Source organism: Rhinopithecus bieti, unplaced genomic scaffold, assembly GCF_001698545.2.
Source record: "Rhinopithecus bieti isolate Rb0 unplaced genomic scaffold, ASM169854v2 scaffold_35856, whole genome shotgun sequence".
In the NCBI taxonomy this organism is placed as follows: domain Eukaryota; kingdom Metazoa; phylum Chordata; class Mammalia; order Primates; family Cercopithecidae; genus Rhinopithecus; species Rhinopithecus bieti.
Window position 1 is genome coordinate 2,811,351 of NW_016815820.1, and position 22,764 is coordinate 2,834,114.

General features: G+C 50.4%; 1 protein-coding gene across 2 annotated transcripts; it reads left to right on the forward strand.

Moving 5' to 3' along the window:
- The first annotated feature begins 1,067 nt into the window (after positions 1-1,067).
- On the forward strand, positions 1,068-22,758 carry LOC108516471 (uncharacterized). 2 transcript variants are annotated; one of them, XM_017853967.1, is made up of 4 exons: positions 1,068-1,323; positions 1,488-1,665; positions 19,921-20,008; positions 20,910-22,758. In XM_017853967.1, exons 1-4 carry the CDS (start codon positions 1,270-1,272, stop codon positions 21,058-21,060), a joined length of 471 nt encoding a protein of 156 aa, XP_017709456.1. In that variant the 5' UTR covers positions 1,068-1,269; the 3' UTR covers positions 21,061-22,758. The 2 variants fall into 2 exon arrangements, 1 of the variants encoding a protein (XP_017709456.1); XR_001881834.1 differs by lacking the exons at positions 1,068-1,323; positions 1,488-1,665 and adding an exon at positions 16,536-19,820 and having other exon boundaries at positions 19,921-22,758.
- Positions 22,759-22,764: the final 6 nt, after the last annotated feature.

The window sequence follows — 22,764 nt, forward strand, 5'->3', positions numbered from 1 at the left end:
TGTTGAAACATTGGCGTAAAGATATGGACAAATGCCACCCGGTGTATATTTTAAGCACCCTAGTGGGTTCAGCCTCACATTGTGTGTGGTTGAAGATTTTTTGTCAAAGAGTCTGATGGGAATTTTTATCTCAGAGGACTCCAAATTGTGGTGGCTGGTTTGTTTTCCTTTTAGGGTGGGTGTGTTTTGGGGCTTTTAATTTTTTCCCTTCAGTCCAAAAATGGATTGAAAGGACTGGGAGGGCTGATTCCAGTCCCTAATGGGGGAAAATGTTTCATTGTAGGACACAAGAGGCTTAAGTACGGCAAAGCCTTTCATATCGTGATTTATTTGTCATAAGCAAATAAAATGCGGTTAAGCTGTCTCCTTCTAGACAGACGGCTCTTTGGTTATTAAAGTTCCGAGAGAGGATTCCATGAGGCTGGCCTCTTTCCTCGCAGCATAAGAAGGTATCGCTTTCCTCTGAGGTGTTTAAGGCTTTAATGAGTCTAATTTTTTGCACAGATGTTTCTGGGTGTTTGCAGGTTTTCAGAGTATTTTTATATTACAAAGGAGCTAGCCAGTGCCATAGCTCAAACTCTGACAAGCAAATAGATAATCAAGAAGACAAATGGCCTCTTTTGTGAAGCCTTGCTCCAGTATTAATTTTCATTTTCTTTCTCATAGAAAGTATCGAAAGTATGACTGGGGACCAAATAGCTTTCTGTCTCTGAGGTCCCAGTCACCCCTAGAATGGAGCGGGGGTAGGGGAAAGGGGTGCAGGTGACCCTCAGAAGTTCTGTCAGGCTAGAATTGCTTTTGTGCAGCACTGCTTAGAAGTTCTAAGGTCTGGGAGCTCCAGCCTCAGGGTCTCTGGTCCATTGGTCATCCAGGGTGCAACCACCCCACCTCCAAAAAGCTCGGGGCTCGGGAGAGTATATGCAATTAAAAGTCATTTTTTCAGTCCCATTTCCTTTCAGAAAAAAAAAAAAACCCCCCCCCCCCCCCCCCGCGCTTTTTATTGTTATTTATTTTGCATTCCTCCAGCTTGCAGCTCTGGTAGTTGGAGGCTGGGTAGGGCAGGGGGAACCAACAGGCCAGTGTCCCCAGCCGCAAAAGGGCTGCTGAACTGTCCGTTTAAATGCTGCTGGGAGGCTCGTAAAAAATCGTCGTGGACCTGGAGGATGAGAGGGGCGAGCTTTATTTCGGTCAGATTGCGGTGTGGTGTTTTAGCTGCAAGGGGATGCCGAAGCCCCGAGTTGAGGGGGAAAATAGTTCTTAAAAAAGCATATGCCCCCCCAAGGAATGTCTCTAAAGAACCAAATCAAAGCTGCTCTTTGGAAGGTATGAATAGAATTAAAAAAAAAAAAAAGATTTCTATGGAGCTTAAAGTTCACAGCCATTCTGTGTAGACAAGAGCTAAGAAAAATGTGAGAATTATACAGAAAACCATTAATCACTTCTTTTCTTTAAATACGTATCCTCTCTCCTTTGTTATTATTCAACAGCAAATCTCCTCAGACCGGCTGTTGGGGGAAAAAAGTGTTAGCCGTCTCTCCCGGATCTGCAAGGGGGAAAAAATTTGGAACCATAAAGTTGAAAACTTTTTTCTCTCAGTTTGGAAGAAGCCCTTCGTCATGAATGGGATCGGCGGAGTTCGGGCGAGAGGAGGCGAGAGGCGCAAAGGTAACAAAGCCCTGGCCCAGGCTGGCGTGTTTTGATCATTTTATGAGCTCTTTTCACAAGTGAAAGAAGAAACACTCTCTCGCCTCCTCCTTTTTCTTTTTTAACTCTCTTGGCTGGGTTTTTACGGTGGATGCTTGGGCAGGTTTGCTCCCTTTTATGATGACTGATGCTTGGGTCAGAGGGAGAGAGAGAGGGGCCTCGACACCTGGAGAGTGTTTGAATTGGTTGGGACTGAGGTGTCAGGGCCCATGAAAAACCCCAGAGAAGAAGATTGTTCTGTGAGGCAGTTCAGAAGTGCTTTTCTGGTTTTGGAAAATGCAGGCAGGCACAGCGAGCCCCAGCATGTGTGCATGGGTGTGTCTAGTGAGGTCCACATGTGGTCGGTGCGTTCCTGTGACTCTGCTTGTCTACACTGGGGACTGGTGTCCCCTATGCCTGTTTACCGGTGCGATGCTGTCACTGCTGCCTCCTGGAAAAAATCAAATCCAGTGCTTGAATGGAATGTTCCAGCTTTAGAGCGGGTATAAATGGATATATGTTCTTGTTTTATTCTTGTGTCTAGCTTGGGATTCTAGACAAATATGTGCTACTCTCTGGAGCAGGAAACTGCTCAGTTCACAGGCGAGGTGCATCGATGCAGAAATATTTCTCTTCTGCTCTGTCCCCCCAGCCTTCTTCCTGAAGGAGAAATGTTGATTTGGTTTCCCTTTGCTCTCCTAATTTGAGGTCTCTGTTCTCTCCTCTGCAGCCCTGTTTCTTAGGCCGAGGGAGTCAGTGGGCTCTGCAGCCGACCTAAATGCGTTGGCCCTTTTTCCCTGAGGCCTGACTTAGGGTTTGGAGGCGGGAGGCTGGCAGGAGAGAGAGTTCATGGAGAGGCCACGTTTTCTAGGCGATTAGCTCAGTATTAGAACCACAAAATGACCTCGGAAGCCCCTTGACCTCGCTGAGACTGGACATTGTGTTGGCTTTTGCCTTCTGCCCAGAAGGGAGAGTCACACCTCTGCAGGGAGAGGTCCTTGGCCCGTCATATGTCCCGTCTTCTCCAACCCCCTCTAGGCCCCAAACCCATCTTTGCTATTTTGGAACTTTTGGATTATTTTTCTATTACTGTCCACTGGGGAAAAGACATAAAGATTTTTAGCCCAAGGGTCGAGTCGGGGTAGGAAAGTAGGGTGCTAATCTGTCTCTCTGTACACAGCACCTTCAGCAGTCCAGACTCCAGCCATCCTCCCTGCACCACTCCCAGGTCCAGTTCATCTCTTTACTGTTTCACTTGGAGGGAACTGAGGGAAGAAAGACAAAGGGAGAAGATATGAGAGGTTGGAGGGGTCTAATCCACAAGGTTTCAGAGGGCCAGAGGAATAAACTCCTGAGCTGCGAAGAGAAAGGGCTTCTGCCATGAACATTGTTTCAGAGGCTGTCATCTCTCTGAGGGCTGACATCCAAACCCACAGCCTGTCAACCAATTTTCTGAAGTTCCTTTGTTTAGGAAGCTATTTCTACAATCACCTTTACCTCTTTCCCCTAATTCTCAATCTCCCCAATAACCAAAAAAAGCCCTTGGAGTGCCTCACCCACCAGAGGAGCAAGGGAAATTGGAGGAGGATCAGTGCAGACTATTCTGAGTACTTTCCAGGGCCTGCTGTCCCAGCTTAGCCAAAGTTTCCAGAAACTTTTAAGAAATAGGTGGAGGATTTGCCAAACAGTGAGCCCTGAACATAGAGCCTTTCCAAAAACTGTATTCTGTTTGCTGTATCTTAAAAATCCATACCAGCAGCCACCCTCTTAGGGAGAGACAGAGACAAAGAGAAAGAGAGACAGACACAGACAGACGCTGGCTGGGAGGACGAAATGTTCCCCTTCAGTGAAGACTAGGAGAGACAGAACCTTGCTGGGATATGTGGGTTGTTGGTTTGCATTTTGTAAATGGTTTCTTGAAATTTGGGGACTCTATCTCAGGCAATAAATAGCTGGAGCGGTTGATAGTCTCTCCTTTATCCCTGGGTGGCATGAGTAGAGGGGCTGGAGGCCTCAGGAAGGAAAGAGGATGAGCACAAAGCAAGCTAGGCTGCTCCTGGACTAAAAATATTTGGGGTTCGGGGAGATGTGCATTCATTACCTATAAGGGCAGATAGCCGGTTGTGGGCCCTCTATAGGCTCAAGTGACAAAGACCTAGTCTCCAGGGACTTTACAAACTGCTTTCTGCAATGTGAGGATTAGGGCCCATCAAAGGGAAAAACAGAGAGACCATAGTCAGGGAAGGCTGGGGTTCACGAAGGAGAACTGCCAGATCTCCCGTTTCCTTCACTCCAGACAATCCTAGTGCCACTCCAGTTCTCCCAACCTTTTGATTTCTTTCCCTCTTTCTCCCCAGTTCCCTCGGCCCTCCCCATTCTCTCTCCTACTTCCACCCTCTTGTCCTGGGCAGAGGGGGTTGCCCAGTCCTGCCAGAGCCCTCGGAGGCGGCCCCAGCGCTGGCGGTGGGTCTCCCTGGGAAGTGGTGGCTGGGGAGGAGGTCTGGTTGGAAAACGGAGTTGGGAAGTTTCCCAGCGTGAGTTGAGTGCTGACGGATTTGTGATCAGCCATAAAACTGGCGCGTTCAGATTTGTAAATCAATCTCGCCTTTCTCACAGTGTAAACGTTCACTTTATCGGCAGCAAGAAAGCGCTCGGCTCGCGATCAGGAGCTTGTTTATTTGAACGTGGACATTCCCAGGATCCAAAAAGAGTGTGGTCATTTTAACAGAACCTGCCAGCATGCCTTCGTGTCATTTTGCTGTTCTTTTTCTTGTCCTTAAAATTATTTCTCCATTTTAAAGATTGCTGTCTTCCCACATCCAGCATTTCTCTCTCCTCTCTCTCTGCTCTTTATTTTTATTTTAGACTTTAGCAGAGTGTTTTTCCTTGGAGGACCATTTTTAATGGATTTGTGGCCAGAACCTTTCAGGGAGTTGCCCTCGCTGGAGCCGGGAGCAGGGCCCACATCGGAATCAGGCTGAATTCAATACCAGTCTGTGTTTTGTATCTGGACAATCAAAGCTGACCACCTCCCCTACAGAGTCCAGGCCTGGCCGGCGCCCCCACCCCATGAGGCCAGAGCAGATTCCAGTGCTTTTGGCTGGGGCAGAAGCTGTGCAGCTGCCACTGTAGCTGGAACCTCCGAGGCTGAGATGGGGTGGCTGTTTCTTTGGGGTTTGTTAAGACAACCAGGTCCTCAACTTTCTCTCCAGAGTTGCTTTTGGTTTAGACCCCTTCAAACAAGCTGGGGAGGCCCCTCAGACCCCTGCTCCCCTACCCTAAAGCTCATTCTTCCTGGATTCCCCGCCTGCCCTGGAGGCTGTGGTCCTGGCTGCCTCAAGAGCTGCTGAGGACAGATAAGGCTGCGGCTTCTTCAGGAATGTCTTTTCTGCTTCCCTTTGCATCCCCACCCCCACCCCATGCCCCGGCCGAGAACTCTGATTCTAGTTGCACGTAACTGGTCAAGTTTGGGCGGGGGATTGTTTTTGTTTTATTTTGTTTATATTTGAGGTGAAGGGGTCTGTGTGTCTCTCTCTTTAGGCCTAGGGAATAGATAGTCCCTGATATTTAACCCGTTAACAGGCACAGCCATTCCCCATCTTTTTCCCATTGATCAGCCTCCATTGTTTGTTGATTGGAAGCTCGGGGTGCTAACACCTGGGAAATAAGGATCCTGGGGCTGCCAGGCTGACTTCAAAGCTTTTCTTCTCTTTTCCCTCCTCTCCTGTTCAAATCTCCAGCTGTCTTCACTGGTGGGTTTGGGAAGGGGGGATGGAAATGAGACAGGGTGTGACATAGGTAGGGAGAGGCTGACAGTCCGATTCTTTTGTGTAGAAACCTTAGTCCCAGTCTTTGTCTCCAGAATCTATTTTCAAACGGTCAGTCACATTTGGTTTCCTATAGTAGTAACAACACAACAGGGAAAAAAAGTCCCCCTTGCGGTTATTCTCAACTCTAAAAGCTCCAGAGTAATCTCTTCACCCTGTCCCTTTTTTGCCCCTTCAAAAGGTACCAGAAAAGATCAAAATGAGAATGAAGCCAGAAGTCCCATTCTTTATCCACTTATACCATGGACTTATGAAGTGTTTATTTTCAAAGTGGCTCCTTCAGAAATTTTGTCCATTATTTAGGAAGTCCCACTCAAATAAATACCCCAGGAGTGGGGAGAAAATGCAGTTGGGGAGGAAATCTTAATCCTAAAGGATGCAGAGAGAAGAACTGGCAGCTGAGAAATCCAGGGGCTTGGAGAAGGGCTCTGTGCCCACCCCACCCCCACCCCCCAGACGCCCCTGCAGACTATTTCTGCACCTCCACGAACTAAGCAGAAGCAAGAGGAGAAGGGAGAGAGGAGAGGTGGGCTGTGGGTAAGTGTGTGTCCAGAGGGGTTAAGGAGCTGCAGATGTAGTAGGTATGAATGTGAGTGTGGGAGACAGACGGAGACCTCACTACTGTTCCATTGGTGGGTTTGGGGGGAACTTATTTTGCAGGAAAATTTCTCCTCCTGAAGGGGAAGGTCATAGTGGTCCTTTGAGCCTGAAATCGAAAGACCCCCTTCCCCCTCCCGGTCACGTGATTCATTAAATAATTAATGCCGAGGTTGCAGAATAGATATGTATTCGTCAGGAAAATCGCAGGCTCGGTCTCCCTGTTTCTGACGTGCAATTCAACTGTCCTTTGAAAAACAAGCCTGTACCCCGAGAAAAAAAAGAGAGAGGGGGAGAGAGAGGGAGAGAGAGAGAAAAAGAAAGGGAGACAGCAATAAAACAGCCCCGCAGCCGGAGCCACACCGCGGGCTGGGGTATTGTAAGTAGAAGGGATTTCTCACTACCTACCGCGTCTTATATGTCCATGTAAATTTATTGTTTGTTATTAATGTTATTGTCGTAAAATGTGACAAATAGCCATCTTCATTTCCTGCCATTTCTCTTCACACGGTGCTCTGTGTGTTTATACCCATTGAGGCATTGCATAGAGATTTTAGGAATATTCTTTTCTCTCTCTCTCTGTCTCTCTCTCTCTTTCTCTCTCTCTCTCTCTCTCTCTCTCTCCCTCTATCTCCCTCCCTCCCTCCCTCTCCCTCTCTCCCTCTCCCTCTCTCCTCCAACCTTTTTCTTGATTTATAGCAATATGGGTGTCAGCTTCTCGGCCGGCATGCCAGCCATTGTGTGTGTGTGTGCGTGTGTGTGCGCGCGTGCGTCTGTGTGTGTTTGTGAGCGAGTTGTGTTGTTTATGGCCATGTCTTCGATAAATCATTTTTCACGGAAAATGATGTGGAAGCTGGGCTGTTTCTGCGGCCGGCCGGGAGAGAGTCGCTCTCGGAGGCACTTCCTCCCTCTCTGCTCTGCTCCCAGGAGTTGGTTATTTCAGACGATTTACAGTAATATATCAGCAGTTAATATGAAAGCTGTATAGCTGGAGGTCTTAAATTACAACATCTGTGATTATCAATTAAAGCGAGATTTGTATAAATTTGGTAAACCAGAAATGCCTCATTGGCATACAAACCCAGTCAAAGACCACAGTCTAATATAAAAATTATATTTGTGAGCCTGATAGAGCCAACATTCCTGCAGCAGCAGACACAGCTCTATTTTTTAGCGGCTCCCTTCCAGGAGTTTGGCTTCTCCAACTCCAGCCCTGGGTGAACAAACCCAGCTCTGAAGGCAGAAGGAGCCTTAAGAGTAAGAGAGGTGGAAGTGGAGAAAGAAATTACTGGAGTTGAAGGCAAAGATTTTTGTGATCAATGGAGACCAAATCAAAGTTCTGCGCAATTGGAAAGGGATGGGAGGGGTTCTGTTACATTATTAAAGCTTAATTTATAGGACTGATGTGTCTGGGGGGTGGTTGAAGGTGGAAAAGGAGTTACCCAAATTGAGGGAGACAATGGAGGCAAGCAGAGGGTGAAGGGCAGGGGGAGAAGCTGAAAGCTTTGGCTCCCCACCCTCCTGGCTAACAAAACAAGGAAATGAATTCATACCCCAGGAGCCTTCCTTTGACCTGCTGAAACAAAGAAGAGTTTCCTCAGCAGTGAGGGACTCTGTTTGGGGCTAAAGTGGGGAGAAGTTCTCCGAAGTTTTTCTAGAAATGTTCTAGGAATCAGGTGGTCCCAGAAAGTTGGAGTGTTGGAGGATGTCGAGTGTGTTCTTTTAACTAAGTCCCCATCCAAAAAGGGAGCAAACGGGGTGCAGATTGGAGAGGGAGGGGAAGAGCTGTTAACTTTCCCCTATAGTTTCATGTGGAGGTCACAGTTCCTTCCTACTAGGGGAGAGGCTGCTGGTCAAGAGCAAAGCCAGAGGTGGCTTTGGGGAATGTTCTACACTGTGCCCCAAAGTTGTGATGGATGAGGTGCAGAGGGCCAGAGCCTTCGCCAACTCCAGTCCCAATTGTTGGCCGCTCATTCCCTGACTGGAGCCAGGCCAACTGACTTTATAGCCATGATTATCTGTGATATTTAACTCTGCCTGCTAGTGTAAACCTTTGAGCAGGGAAGTTAGAGCAACGCCGCACCCAGGTGTTAATTATTCATGGCATCCGCTAGCTACATGGAGTGGCAGCTCAGGCCCCAGTCCCTGCAGCATCCAGGAGCTCGCTCCCACACTCTCCTCCAAGTCTCATCCATGATAACAAGGGAGTTAACACACTGAGTCTCATCCATGTTAACAAGGGATTCTCAGTGGGTGGTGGGTGAAGCCTCCCAATTTGGGAGTCTCTGTTGAAAAGGGTTTGAGGAGAAAGAGAAGGCCAGGACCCAAGGCTGGGATGGGTAGAGGCACCGCCTGACCTGGATAAGAGGAACTGAGGAAAGTCTGGATTCAGGGGCAGCTTTGACAGCACTGGAGACTGTGAGGAGGTGGGAAGGGCCGGCAGAGGCAGCAAAGAGACCTGGGGCAAAGGGGCTCTAAACCTTTCAGTCTCATTCCCCACCCACACCTTGAGTGTTGGAGAATCCTCCACACATTCAGTGTGGGAGGCAAGCATTTCTACTTCTCCCTCACCTGGAAAGTGTGGGGTGGTGGAACTGTGAAGAGGGTGAGTTCTCCCTCAAACTGGTGGTCCACAATTAGGGCAAAGTCTTGGAGTTTTTGAGAGAGCAGGGAAGGATCACCTCGTCCATGGGGAGGAGGAGGAACATGAAAGAGAAGGAAGAGGGTAGAATCATTTGTATTAGCTTCTGAATTCAGCATGCTTTGAAAGATGGGAAAGATCTGCTGTTTGGGCCAGCCCATAGTAGCATGGAGAGCCAGTCCCACAGGCCCCCTTCCCCCTGCCTACGTTTGCAACTCCTCCTCCCCAACCCTTTTCCATCTCCCCTCCTGCTGCTACCTTTGCCTGTGACGCGGAAGTCCGACCAAGCCCCCCCACCCCACTCCACCAGCTTTTCCTCTTTATTCTTTCAGCCCTCTTCAGGTCTTTGTCTCCTCTGGCCCAGAGGAGGGGAGATGACACTGACACCCCCTCCCCCTCCCTTTCCCCGACACGCACAGACTCTTCCCCAGGAGACAAAGCAAGGGGACCATCCTTTGCCACCATTTTCTGGTAAATCCCCTCATGTGATGCCTAATGTCTTCCATCCAGGCATGTGGGCCTACCCCAAATCAGCAAGTTTGAAAGGACTTTGTTGTTTATATATACATTTGCTTCATTTAGCTATGAAGCACCTTCTTACAAGTCCTGCACCCTCCACCCCATTGATTTGCTTTTGTGTTGTTCAGGGGTTGGGGTAGAATGCATCTGGGAGACAGAGCTCTGGGATAGCCGCTGACTCTGTCTTCTCCCGTAATTCTCTGCTGATATCCTCTCTATATAATTGCAGTGTTTATCTCTGTGCCTTTAAGAAGCCAGGCTGCTAACGCTTGCTTTAGTGACCAGAGGAATTGTATAGAAAGATGAAGAGTGAGGAGAGGAAGAGAGGGACCCAGAGAGAGAACAAGCAGCAGGATCCCTTTCTGGGGTGGAAAGTCAAGGCTGAGCCCAAGGAGGGGATGACAGGGAGAGTGGAAACAAAGGCCAGTCAGAGGGGAAGGGAGGCTGTCCTGGAGCAAGGAGCCCCACAACTCACAATGGGACATACACACACAGTTAAGTGAGAAGGGAAGTGGGAAGGAAACTACTCCCTTTGTCCCCTTCTCTCTAGAAGATAATTTCTCTGGACAGAGGGTGGGTTCCCCCACAGAGGAAAGGGAAGAAGAGACTCAACCTACTGAGTGAGCCCAGAAGTGACTTCTGGAGACACTCCTAAATCCTTTGCAAGGCTCAATTCAAATTCACTAAAGACAGTGAGAGAGGCAGAGTTTGAAAAAGACAAAGCGGCTGTGAAAAAGGAACCGAGACAACAGAGATGGTTAGAAAAGACAGAGAGACCCAACACAGAAAAAGAGCCCAAACACCTTGGGGAGCAGGCACAGAGGGAAGCTCCTCCAGGCTCCCTGGTCCCTAGTAGCCTTCTTTACAGGAAGCTGCCCAAAGCCCAGGCCATCTCAGAAACAACTAACTCTAGAGTAGGCCCTTGGGGGTGCTAAATCAGGTGTGAGGCAGCTGTGGCAGGATCTGAAGTGCCAGGGAATGGCCAAGATGACCAGGACACTTCAGCCTCCACCACCATCGCCAGCATCAGTAACTTAATCATTGGGACCTCCCCAAATAGAATTTCATCATGGGGGTGGGGGAGTTGGGACCAGTCTTTGACACCTGGACCCTGCAATCCTTTCTTGGCTTTTCTTCCCCTTTGTGGGTTTGGTCTCTTTTTTCTCTAGGGACATGGAGAAGTTGTTGATCTTCCAGCCGCCTAAGAACTTTCACCTCCATTCCACATCTCCCTCAAACTCCCAGCCTTAACAAGCGGATGCTTCCCCTACTAATCTCCTTCCTCCCCCACCTTACAGGAAAGAACAAGAAAAGGAAAAAGGGAAAGAAAGTTCCTACCAGCCTAAGCAGCTTTAGAAAACTCGAGGGAAAGGGGGAGATGCAAACCTTTCTCGCCCCTCTGATCCTTCCCATTGGCCCCTCGCCATTGCTCTGTTGCCTCCATTGCCCCCCTCCCTGTCCCCACTCCTGTCCTGCCCAGAACTCTCTCCCTTCCCCTCCCTTCTCTGCCGGGTCGGACATATGGAACCCATTTCACTGGTGACATTGAAGAGCCGCCAGTGTGCCCGCCTTCCGCCATGGCGCCCCCGGCGCTCCCCACGCCTCGGCGTTCCCCTGTCAGTCGCCGCTCCTCTCGCCTGGCAACTTGGCCCGCTCTCAAAGCCCGAGCCCAGCTCGGTGCCAGACGAGCCCGGGGTTCCCGCAGCCCCGCGCGGCCCGGGCGGAGTGGGAGCTTCTCAGGAAACCGGCGCCTGCAGCGCCCGGAGTGCCAGATCCGCGCGCTCCTGGGGCCCTGGAGGCCGAACAAAGCCGGGGCGGGGCGGGGCGGGGTGGGGCGAGTGCATCCGGGCCTCTCCCCAGCTCGGCGGGACGTTCTGGGGTTGCTGGGGTTGAGCGACTAGGATGCGGCTGGCTGCGGCGGCGGAGCCCCAGCCGGGGCCGAGGGTCCGGGGCCTGGCAGTCGGCCCCCGCGTGCACCCAGCGCCCGGCCGCCCGCCGCTGCCCGTGCCCTAGCGGAAGACTGCACAGGTAAGTGTGGGGTGCGGAGCCGGGGCGCTCAGGTACTGGCGGGGGTGCAGAGGTGGGTGGCTGAGACCCCCGGCCCCAGGCCTCTCTCCTGGGACAGGCCGGGATCCGACTTGAAGATGAAGATGAGAGCAACTTTGAGAGGCAGGGTGGGGGCTTCGAGGCGGTAGAGGGACCTGGGGTGGAGGACGAGTGTGGAGGAATGTGGAGCTGTTTGGGTGGGCGTGTGGACATGATCGTGTTAGGGGATCGGAGAGCTCTCCCACTCAGGAAGGGTGTTGAGGCCCAGGAGGGTTTTCCAGGGCAGTTGGGAGCTGTGGGTACTGAGGGAAATGTGAGGGGCATCTGCTAGGGGCAGTGGGGTTGGGGAGCGACCGCTGGGTCAGCTTCCACAACCCAGCTGCCACCATTGCCCAACCCTTTAGCACCTAGCGGGTTATTTGAAGCCAAAACTACAAGGGATTGCACTGAGGCTGAGTGTCAAGCCCAGAAGATAGGAAAGGGGGTGATTTATGGCTTCAGAGAAGCTGTGTTTACTGCTGCCTGCTCTGAAAACCAAAAACCAAACAGAGCAGAGCCCAGAGAAGCCCCTCTCCTTGGAGTGGGAAGCGATGCCAGCCAGACACACTGGGATTTATTTTCCCAGATGAGTGAGGATAGTGGGAACTGTCCCTTTGCAGGCGCACGGTGTGGTGGGTGTATGCAAAGCAGGCACATGTGTAGGTATGCTTGTGTATTGTGTGAGTGCATCTGCACATTGGGAGCTGTATGTACTCCAGGTGGGGCTTTGCGGATGGGTTTGCAGAATCATTTTGTGAGATGGGAGATTGGGAGCCAGGATAGAGACCCCATGTTCTCTGGTTCTGGAACTCTGGGATGGGGTAGCTCTAGACACATTACCGCTTGTCCTGTCCGCCTAGTAGTGCTCTTTCCTGCTTTTTTCTTCCCGCAGCCACATGCAGCAGAGCCCACTTGGCCTGGCCTCCTGTCCCCTACCCCTCTACCCTTTCCCTGTATGCCTTCTGTGCCTTCTGCCCACCCAGCCTCATCTTCACTTTGAATTTTTAACTTTGTGGTGGGAAGCCAAGGAATTAATGAGTATGGTTGGTTGAGGAGGGGAGGTCAAAAGGAGAAAAGGCTTGGTGTGGTAGGGAAGATCAGGGAGATCCATGGTTTGAGGCTGGACCTTGGCAGCCTTGTGTCCCACCATTACTGCTCAAATTCTCCCAAAATCTCTGTTTGGGAGTGGGGAGCAAGTGAATACAAAGACGAACAGAGTAAGGGAGCCATGCAGGATGATGGGGTGGGGAGAAAAACATTTTGACCCCCAGATAGTAATTTCCGCAGGCCAACTAGTGGCTCTTGCATTTCTGTCCAGATGCCCAACTTTGCCTGGAAATTGTTTTGCATTAAATTTTCTCAGCCGCAGAATTATCTTTCCTCGCCTCCAGCTAAACTTGCATTTTTCCACCAGACACTTGGGCCCCGCACCAATGAAATCTGAGAGGAAGCGGCTGGGCCCTAAGTGGCCGTAATTTAATTGATTTTATCATAAATCATCAACTTGATGAAGAACCCGAGGTTTCAGTGAAGTAAATTGATATTAATGGGAGTTTCTTGAAATGCAAACTCGCTGCATTGTTGGGGCATCTTGAGCTGGGGAGGTAGATTACACATTTCCCAAGAGCAGAGAGCAGAGACCTGGAGCCCAGCACAGCTTTGGGGGTAGGGAAAGCAAGCTTTGAGGTGCAGCTGCTGGCAGACCTATTTCTATGAGGAAGCACACCAGAGCGTGGAACTTTGTCATGAGGGACACAGTCTGGTCCTATGGACCCTCTAGCCATCTGGGGGAATGCTGGTCTCCAACTGAGGGGAAGGCAACTGGGGAGGCTGGTAGGTGTATGGGCAGGGAGGGGGTCGGGTGAGAAGGCTCGGCTGGTACAATGGGTGCATTGATGCCTGGTTAAAAATTGCCAGGTTGAAACCTTCCTCCTTTAATTAGACAAATTAATTATTTACTGCTTAAGTTGCAGTGTCTAAAAATAGCACTTTTGGTTTGGTAATGAGGGTAGAAAACAACCCACCCTACACACAGAAGAGCAGTAAAACCCAGTGCATGAGCCTCTATGGGGCAAGGGAGGGCCAGGCACCAGGTTGGTGCTCAGTGGTGGTAAGCATTTAAATCCCAAGAGGAAATACCATGAATCTGGTCACGATGGTGCTGGTTATTGTCTGAACTCAGTTTATTACTTCTTATTGGCACTCACTTTTACATCAGCACATGGAGAATAACTAACATTCAGTCCAAAAAGAGATCTTAGAGATCTTTTGGCTAAACCCCTTCCCTCCATATACATGCCTGTGCTTTACGGAAGGGGACACTGAGGCCCAAGGAGTGCTCTGCCTCATGTCACACAGCCAAGCTGGAACATCTGAAATTCAAGCCTTCCAACTCCCAAGCCTATACCAAGTATGACTCCAGACAAATCACTTCCTTGCTCTGGGCCTCAGTTTCCTGATCTGTAACAATGGCAAGAGTTGGACTGGACACTTCCTGATTTCTCTCCTGTTCTGAAATTGGGCACCTCTGTGTGTACCCATCCTCAGCAGGACAGTGCCTGGGAGGCACTCCCTTGTGTGTCCTGGAGCTCTGTAGGCATCTGGGTATAGAAGTTACTGCATGTTTATTTGCAATATTCAGAGTTTACATACACCCAGAGCAGTGTATGCTTACTCCATCTGGCTCTAGGAAATCCACTGGAATCTGGACTGTTTCTCCTTTTGAAGGTGCCCTTATTCTCAGCTGAGAAGTAGCCCCAAGGAGAGCGGTGGAACTAGAAGGCAGTGGAGAGGGGCCAGCTAACTGGGTTGGGTTGAGATTGACATTTGGAGAGGGGCTAAGGAAAGAAGGGCTGGGCCTTACTGAGTAAGACCCTTTCCCTGCCAGGCACTGGGCTAAGGCTTTCGGTGTGTGTGTGTGTGTGTGTGTGTGTGTGTGTGTGTGTGTTTTGAGATGGAGTTTTGCTCTTGTTGCCCAGGCTGGAGTGCAATGGTGCGATCTCCACTCACCGCAACCTCTGCCTCCCTGGTTCAAGCGATTCTCCTGCCTCAGCCTCCTGAGTAGCTGGGATTACAGGCATGTGCCATGACACCCGGCTAATTTTGTATTTTTAGTAGAGACAGGGTTTCTCCATATTGGTCAGGCTGGTCTCCAACTCCCAACCTCAGGTGATCCGCCGACCTCGGCCTCCCAACACAGTAGGTTTTTAAGGTGCCCCCTACCCCAGCCCAGGGACTGAACAGTGGTTTCAGAGTTTAGATTCTGTGACAGCAGGTGCCCCCCTTCTCAGCCTCACCCCAACCCTGGGCCTTTGAGCCCTCGCTTCTTGGGAGGAGGCACACACAGGGTGCCACAGCACTCTACCGGGTCTCCTCTAGGGTAGCCAGGACAGAGCCTGCAAGGTGGAGACCCCCACTCTATACTTGCTTTTATTTTCCAGCTCCTCCCCCAGCTCCAAAAGAGTGGTGGCTTCTCAGTTGCATGGTTATGAGCAAGGAAATTTCTTGCAGGATCAGGGATGTGAAGAGGCTAGCAGGGGAGGGGAGGGGAGGTTTCCAGGCTGCCTTGGGAAGTGTGGTTTGGAATATGTATTCTGGGGGAGGAGGGAAGGAGATGGGAAGAGATGAGAAACAACCTCATCTTTGGGGCTCTGGAAATCTCAGACACTGGGCAGATAATCCACTTCCTAAAGCCTAGCCCAAAACACTTAATTTGAGAGAGAAAAAAAACCGAAAGGACTAGCAGGCCCAGACTCTGGCCTTGTCCCTTTCTGACTTCAGAGTTTTATATTTGGAGGCAATTTGGAATGCCCTTCGCTGATTGGTCATTAATCCACTGAGTTATTGTCTGCTAAACAGAGGTCACCAGGAGAGAAACATCCAGTCTGTCAGGAGAGGCCCGCTCAGCCTCAGGGACTGGGCCTGTTCCTCTTTTCCTGCTTCTCCCTCCCCTTCCCAGCACCCCTGCAGCCCCCAAGCTGCCCAGGATTTGTAGCCTCCCTTCCTCTGCCTTCTCTGCTCTGCCCACCTTTGTCTCAACACTTGCTGGGGGTGGGGTTTGCCAGGCTAAGGCTGAGCTTCCAGATGAGGCGGGAGCCCTGATTCAAATTGGGATCTATCATCACCAAGGAGCCCACCTGCCTGAGGCTCCCAACTCGCTGGCAGCACCGCCATCCCCTCAGCATGTTCAGGCGGCCTCCGTGGTCATTGAGTGGACTTCGCAGACCCTTGTGGCTGCCCTTTTTGTCCTACCACCCCTTCACAGCCTTGACTGGGGAGAGGGCAGCACCCCCACACATGGGGTGGGGAAAAGTACAGCTTAGATTTTCTTCATCCACTGCAGCGACCTTTTTCTTCTTTTGATCCCCACTATTGCTGAGCAGGGTCTATGCGGGCCTCCTCTTCTCCCTTCTGGGTGCCCCTTTGTTCCCTCCTGCTCTGGCTTATTGGAGAGCTGGAGATGGGGATCCAAATGCCAAGAGCCTTCTTCATTAGCAATTCCCACTTTACAACCCCCAGCTTTGAAATCTTTATTAATACTTAAGGGAAAATGGAGATTGGGGTGAGTGTGTGAACTTTACACCCCTATACTAGGGCTACAAAGTTGGGCAGTGAAGCTGGAAAACAGTGTGGGACCGGGAACTCAGACAGGGCCAGGAAGAAACACATCGCTAAACATCTGAGAACCCCAGGCTCCCAGGTCCTAGCTCCCCAGCTAGCCAGTGGGCTAGGCAAATTTTGTGCTGATTGAGTCAGGAGCAGCATCCTTGACTGCCCCAAGTCTGAGATCGGAAATCAGTTTTAAAAGAGCCAAACAGTATGCCCTTATTGAGAGAATTTTTGTTTGCTAGTTGATGCATTTCTAGGGGAAGAGAGAAATAGGCGCGATCCCGCTGAGGTCTATAAGGGCGGGTAGCCCTTGATTGCTCCAGAAGGTTTAAAGTGCTCCCATTGCCTGATACTGGGTACCCAGTAGGGTGGGGGATAGAAGTACCAGAGTGAGTGCTCTGGCTCTGAAGAAACGGAATGGAAAAGGAAAGGATGTCTGTGAAGAAGGGCATTTTCTCTAATCTTTACCCTTATTATTATTTTTTTTACTTCATTAGTTTATGCTAGTGTCTCTCTTACTCAATTTTCCTCTTTTTCAATTTCTCTTTCTCCTCCTTTCTCTCTCTCTCTCTCTCTCTCTCTCTCTCTCACACACACACACACACACACACACACGCACACACACACATCCCACACATGGGCACACACACAAAGTTTCGCAGGTTTCCCTCCCAAATCCAAGAAGAAATTGTTCCCTCTTCTGTATTTCCAGTCTGCTCCGAAATCATGGCTTCACTCTCAGGGATGATAAGCCTTTCTCCCGCTTCTCTTTTCCCAGACCCCAAAGTCTCCCCTCAGACTGCTCTGGCCTCCCCCACCCCAAGTTCCCTGCCCAAACTCCTCACTACTAGCCTTTGTCCCCTGAAGTTTGAAAAGCCCCTGGCCAGCAGCAACACCTCAGTCCAAACGGGGGCCCTCAGGGGTGCCCGTTCCACCCTCCGTCCTCCAGCCTCCCAGCCCTAATCAGAGGGCAGCCCACCTGCTGGCCAGAGACCTCTGAGAAAGGAAGAAAAAAGGCAAGACAGAAACTAAACTGGGATCTAATTGCCTCCCAAGCATTCCAAATGGGCGCTGTACTCCAGAATTAAGAAGCCCCCACTCCATCTCCTACCGCATTTGGGGGTGTATGTCCTCTGAGATTTTCTCCAGGTTCATTTTCTTGCTTCTCGGTCCTCTTTTTCACTCCCACCCCACTATGCCCCACTGCCTTCTGTAGCCCGAGGGACCACAAAGGGTTGAGGAGGCTTGGGGAAGGGAGGGGTCTGCCGTTGTCTCTGGAACACTCCTCCACCCCCAGCTCAGCTCCAGGCCTGCTTCTCCCGCAGCCGGCCGGGGGCTGACTGGGTTCCTTCTGGACTCTCGTATTACTCCTAGAGGCAAAGCTCCGCAGTCCCAAAAGCGATGAAGTTCTCCTCTTCTCTGTTTTACAATGACCTTCTCTAACCCAATAACAGCTAGGACAGCAGAGTTTTGAAGTACATTCTTGGCTTTTTTTTTTTAATTTGGGGGAGTGATAGAAAAAAACCCAAAGGTACTGGTTTCTTTAAGCTTCTGGCAACCTCCCTGGCCTGAGTTACCGACCCACCAGGCTCAAAGTTACATGGGATCTGACCTGTATGTCTCTATCCAGTGTAGAGATATCAGGACAGATATTTTGCAGCCACATACTCAGGCACCCCTAACAGGTCTCTTTGGGGGTCCAGGCTGGCTTGAGCCCCAAGTGTAGGTCTGACTTGGATGTTTTCTTTTCTTGATACTACTAATATACACAGAAAAATACTAATAAACACAGAATAATAGCTACTAATAAACACAGAAAAATAGTTCCCACCCTCCATGCTGAAGTCCCCCGACCCGTGCTTCCCCCCAGCCATCAGCTTTCTAGGTAGGAGGTGGGGTCCTCAGGACATTACATTCTGAGGCTCTGCAAGTGGCTCCTGTTGCTGGAGGGCAGGAAGGCCACAGGTACCCCCAGTTTATCAGGGTCCCCAGAAACTGGCTGCTCCAAATCACCTGGCCTGACTTAGCCTTGCCTGGAAGAAGTAGGGGCTGGAGGCCAGGGGCCACTCCCTATCTCATCCCAAAGTAGAGCCTGTGAGTGGGGAGAGAGAGGGAATGAGGGAAGCTTTGCCAGACACCGCCAGCCTATGCTGGAGGGGACACAATAGCTGGAAGTCAACTCTCACCTTTGTTGTCCCCAGTCCCGTTCCCTCTCCTGGTGCATCCAGATGGGAGAAGGCAAAAGCTAAGTATTCTAACCAGGAAATCACAGGGTAGTGCCTTACACTACCTTACACGAAGTTAAGAGAACCAGTTTTTCCAAGCTGCCTTTAGAGAAGAGGGTCAGCTTTCTATTTCACCCCTAGCTCCGAGTCAGCAGTTAGGTAGAGTTGCAAACACTCCTGCTTTGGTAAATGTCCTGGTGCTTTTTGTCTTTTCCTTCCTCCCGGAATGACTATTCCCCACCCCCTGTCCCAAATCTGCAGACACCTACATTTTTGGCTCCTCTCTTCCTCCTACGGGCCTCCTCCTTGCCTTTTCCTGCCCTGCTCAAACACACCCTAAGAAAACTTTAGCTTTTGTGGCCTTCCTCACTTGTGCCAAGAGTCATAAATCTTGCAGGGCAGAGAGAAACAAACAGCGTTGTTCTGAATAATAATAATAACCATCTTCCGTCTCTTCTGCCAGTGCATTTAAAATTAAGCCACCCTGCTCGTTCTTCTCTTCTTAGAAGTACAAATGTCCTTGTCACCTCTTAGCCCCTTCTGCCTATCCGGAGGTGAGAATCATAACAGAAACTTCTCTGTAAAGTTCTTTCAGCCTGTCTACTGCCAGCCAGTCTGGAGCTCAAGCTAAAACACAGAGTTGTCCTTTTGTCACCCTTTTCTCAACCCTCCTCCCCCTGCAAGATGTTCTGGGTTTTTAAAATCATCACTCACCGCTTGTTGTCTGTTCTCAAAAAGAAAAGGGGGGAGGGGTGTTGTTGTTGTTGTTTTTTTAAAAGGTCTGGTCTTTCCCTCTCCCTCCGTTAGTGACTGGGCCTGGAGATTGGGGGGAGATTTGGGAGGAATAGAGAGGGTGTAGTGGAGGGAAGAAGACGGGGCTGGAGACTCAGAAGGAGGGAGCCAGAATGTGAGGGTTGGAGACCCAGCCACCAGTCCCTGAGGAGCGAAACTACTTTCTAAAAAAGTCCTGGTCTTCCAATTGCGAATGAGTGCAGAGGGGCACCCGGCACCCTCACCTTCCAGGCGAGGCCTGTCTTTGACTCAGCCTCCAAATGCTACTTCTCAAATTAGCATAATGGTTCACTAGTAGGGTATGGGGGGAGCTGTGAACTTCACCGCCCTTCCTTGCCTTTGCTCACCTCTTCCTCCCTGTCCCCCCAATCTAGATTTAAATTTTTACCCGTTCTTAAAAAAAAACAAAACAAAAACCCTCCCTTCTTTCCTTCTCACTCTTTTTTTGGGGAGGGGGGTATTTTAAAATTTACCCCCTTCCCCATCACCACCATCACCTTCCCTCCTTATCAGGCATCTAAGCTTGCTAAAGGGGGAGAGGTGGGGGGGGGGTGTGAGCTTGTGTGTGAGTGAGTGAGTGTGTGTGTGTGTCTGTGTGGTTTTTTTTCCCTGTGCAAAAGCAGAGGCCATTGTTACGGAGAGTAGGGCGTACCAGTCTTATAGGGCAACCACATTGTGGCGGCTTAGCCCTGCTGGAGCCCGGAGCTGGATTCTGGCGAGCTGAGCCGCCCGGCACCTTTCGGTCTTCTATTTTTTTTCCCGCTCCCCCACCCCCTCCCTCCTGCGCACCCCTGCTCCTAAGCCGAGTGAATTGAAGCGGACGCCGCGCGGCTCCTCTGGCCGGTCTGCCCCTCAGGCTCCCCAGCCGGGGTGGCTTTGCGGGGCGGGGGGGCGGGGGGCGACGCAGCTTTAAACAGTGGTCTTTTTTTCCTTTGCCTTCAAGGAGGGGAGATTTCTCGCCTGCCGCTCGCGCTGGGGCTCGATGTGAATATATATTATGTCTGCCTGTTCTCCCCTCGTCGGTGGCTAAGGTAAGCTGGACTGAAATAGGCTATCAGTTTGTGAATGGCGGAGAGTATGTCTCAATGATTTATGGCCCATATGACTCCAATCTCGGTTCAAGAAGAGTTCACAAGCTTTAAGCTTCCTTCCACGCAGCGACTCTCTCTCTCTCCCTCCCTCCCTCCCTCCCTCTCTCTCCCTCTCTCTCTCTCTCCCTCTCTCTCCCTCTCTCCCCTCTCTCTTCCTGCTTCTCTCCTCTTTTCTCCTCTCTTTTCTTTCAGCAGCCAGATCCAGGGCTGAATTTTCTCCCCGGCTGCTAAGAAAGCCTCAACCTTTCTCTCTCTTCCTTTCTTGTTATTTTATTTTTCTTCCTCCCATTAATTTTTTTAAGTCCTGGAAGATGGCCTATCCCCTCTCTCGGGGCTTCCCCAGCTATTGTTAGTCTCCTGGCAGTCCCTGGGGTGTGCTTGGCAAGGTGGGGTTCTTGGGGGGGCTCATCTCCCTTCTCCAGCGAGACCCTGGGGGGAAGCCGGCAGCCACCGTCTCCCTCCCTCCCTCCCTCCGGAGGAGCCATATGGAACCAGAATTTTTCCAACATGGAGGCAAGGGAAATAGATCTGTTTGGCTTGGTAGAGCTGTTCCCCACCCCCTCTTGCTCTGGATCCCAGATCTCGGGCCCCCTCGGCACCTTTCCCTCTTCCCACTGTCCCGTCCGCCAGGCCTCGGCGCCCTCCAACCTGGAGCCCTGCTGAGCCAAGTCCCGAAGCGGAGTTTCTAAGGCGCTTTTTAATTCGGTTACCTCCGGCTCCCAAACTTGCTGCTGCCCGCGGGGCTCGGCCCTCGGCCGGCTGGTGTGCTGGGAACCTGTCTCCGATAACCGTTTTGGTGTCCTGATCGCTTGCTCTTCTTCCCCTCCTTGGGCCATCGTAGGTGGCTGGTAGGTCGTCGCCAGCCGCCGCGGCAGCAGCGACCGGCCGAGGCAGCCTGGCAGCAGCAGCCAGGGACTACCCGGGTGCACAAACCTTCCCAGCCCTGTCTGCACCACCGGCGGAGTCTCCATTCTTTCCTATCGCGTCTCTAGCTCCTTCGCTTTCCACACTGGCCTGGCCTCCGTCCCGCGATGGTTTGGGGTTTATTGCAAGGGGAGCGGCAGGAATTTCGGCCCCAGGCGTCTAGTTAAATTATTGTTTTATTATTATTACTATCATCATCATCATCATCGTCATCATTATTATTGCTGTAACAATCATTTAGACTAAATAAAGCCAGGGCCCAGCCAGCCAACCCCCTCCAACGTTTTTATTTCATTCTCTTCTCTATCTATTAATAACAACCACAACTAATGCTTGTTAATTAATTCCCCCTTCAACCAGGGCTGCTCTGAAGCTAATTTTGGTTAAGTCAGCAGAGGCTAATGGTAATAATAATAAAGGGATTGGGTCAGCCTGGTCAATTGAACTCTGGTTCTCCCTGGAAGGACCTGCTGCTTTGCAGACCCATGTGTATTTCCAGAAACCAGTCCGAACTCAGGGTTACACTGATTCCTTTTTGAGTATAAATCTGTGCCATGAAGAAGGAGATTTATGTGAGGGAGGGACTTTCTTCACCTACACTTCTTTTATTTTATTTTCCTATGTTTAGTTTTCTTTGGAGTTGACCAGCTAGGCTGAATGAGATTAAAGTTTTCCAAACACACATGGCAGTATGGAGGTTTTATGAAAAGTGGTGGTGAAGAGTTGGGAGAGACAGAGGGGAAAAAAATGCAGTCAGAAGTTTCAGAACAAAATCCTATGTTAGTTTGAATCTTTATTTTTCTGGCACACTTTTAAAAGGCTGTATTAAAATAGTTATTATTATTATTTTTTTGCCTCAGGGAACCTCAGTCAACAGGAATACCTCTGTTTCTAACCCAGAGAATAATATTGTTAAAATTGCTTTGTTGATTATTTTCCTCGGGAATAACTTTCTCTTTTGGAAAGCACTTTCCCTGTCTCAGTAGAAAAGTCTAGCAGTTGTAACTTCTTGTTTCTTATTTTCTTTGGGGGAAATCAAAGAAAACAGACTGTGAAGGAAAGGGTGGGAAAAATGAAGTCTCATGAAAAAAAAAAAAAAAAAGAGAGGTCGGGGGAGAGACCTGGGCCAAATGGTCACAGCACCAACTGGCATGGCCCAGGAAATTGAAACAATTCTGTTCCATTTGGGGGCCCCACAGGGCCATTGGCTGCCCAATTCCAGGTTTGGCTGAGCCAAGACAGGAGCTGGAGGTGGTGGTACCTGCAGCAGGGCCATGGACAGATGAGTCTCGGTTCAGCTGACTCTTGAGGTTAAAAATCCTCAGGAGGTATCTAGGTCAGGCTGTTGTTGTCTTCCTGGTGGGGGAGTGGTGGGAAGTGGAGAGGACACCTCACAAGAGAAGCTTCTCTGACTAACTTGCTTCTCCTGCATGTTTTTTAGGAGATCCTTTGGTTTCCCTTCAGGCTAGACTTTGCTTGGGCAAGAGACCTAAACCGACTTGGAAGGAGGCAAAGGCTGGAAGCACAGAAGCCTTTGGGCTCAGAGGAGGGTGTTGATGATGCTTTTATTTTGGAGTCTCCTAGTGTCCCCTCCCTTGAGCCATCTTATCCCAGAGTTGGGGAGGAAAGAGAGGGAGAGAGGAACTAGGGGAGGTGAGGGGCTAGTGCACAGGCAGGAGAGAAGCAATGGTTTTTGCCATAGATTCTACATCTAGGCAGTCTTGAAAGGCATATAGTATTTATTTATTTATTTATATTTTAGTGGAAATGAA

Coding starts and splice junctions, on each gene's coding strand:
- LOC108516471 (XM_017853967.1), top strand. CDS start 1,270: ATGCCCCCCCAAGGAATGTCTCTAAAGAACCAAATCAAAGCTGCTCTT. Junction 1,666..19,920: donor AGGAGGCGAGAGGCGCAAAG/GTAACAAAGCCC, acceptor TTTGCCTTCAAG/GAGGGGAGATTTCTCGCCTG. Junction 20,009..20,909: donor TCCCCTCGTCGGTGGCTAAG/GTAAGCTGGACT, acceptor GGGCCATCGTAG/GTGGCTGGTAGGTCGTCGCC.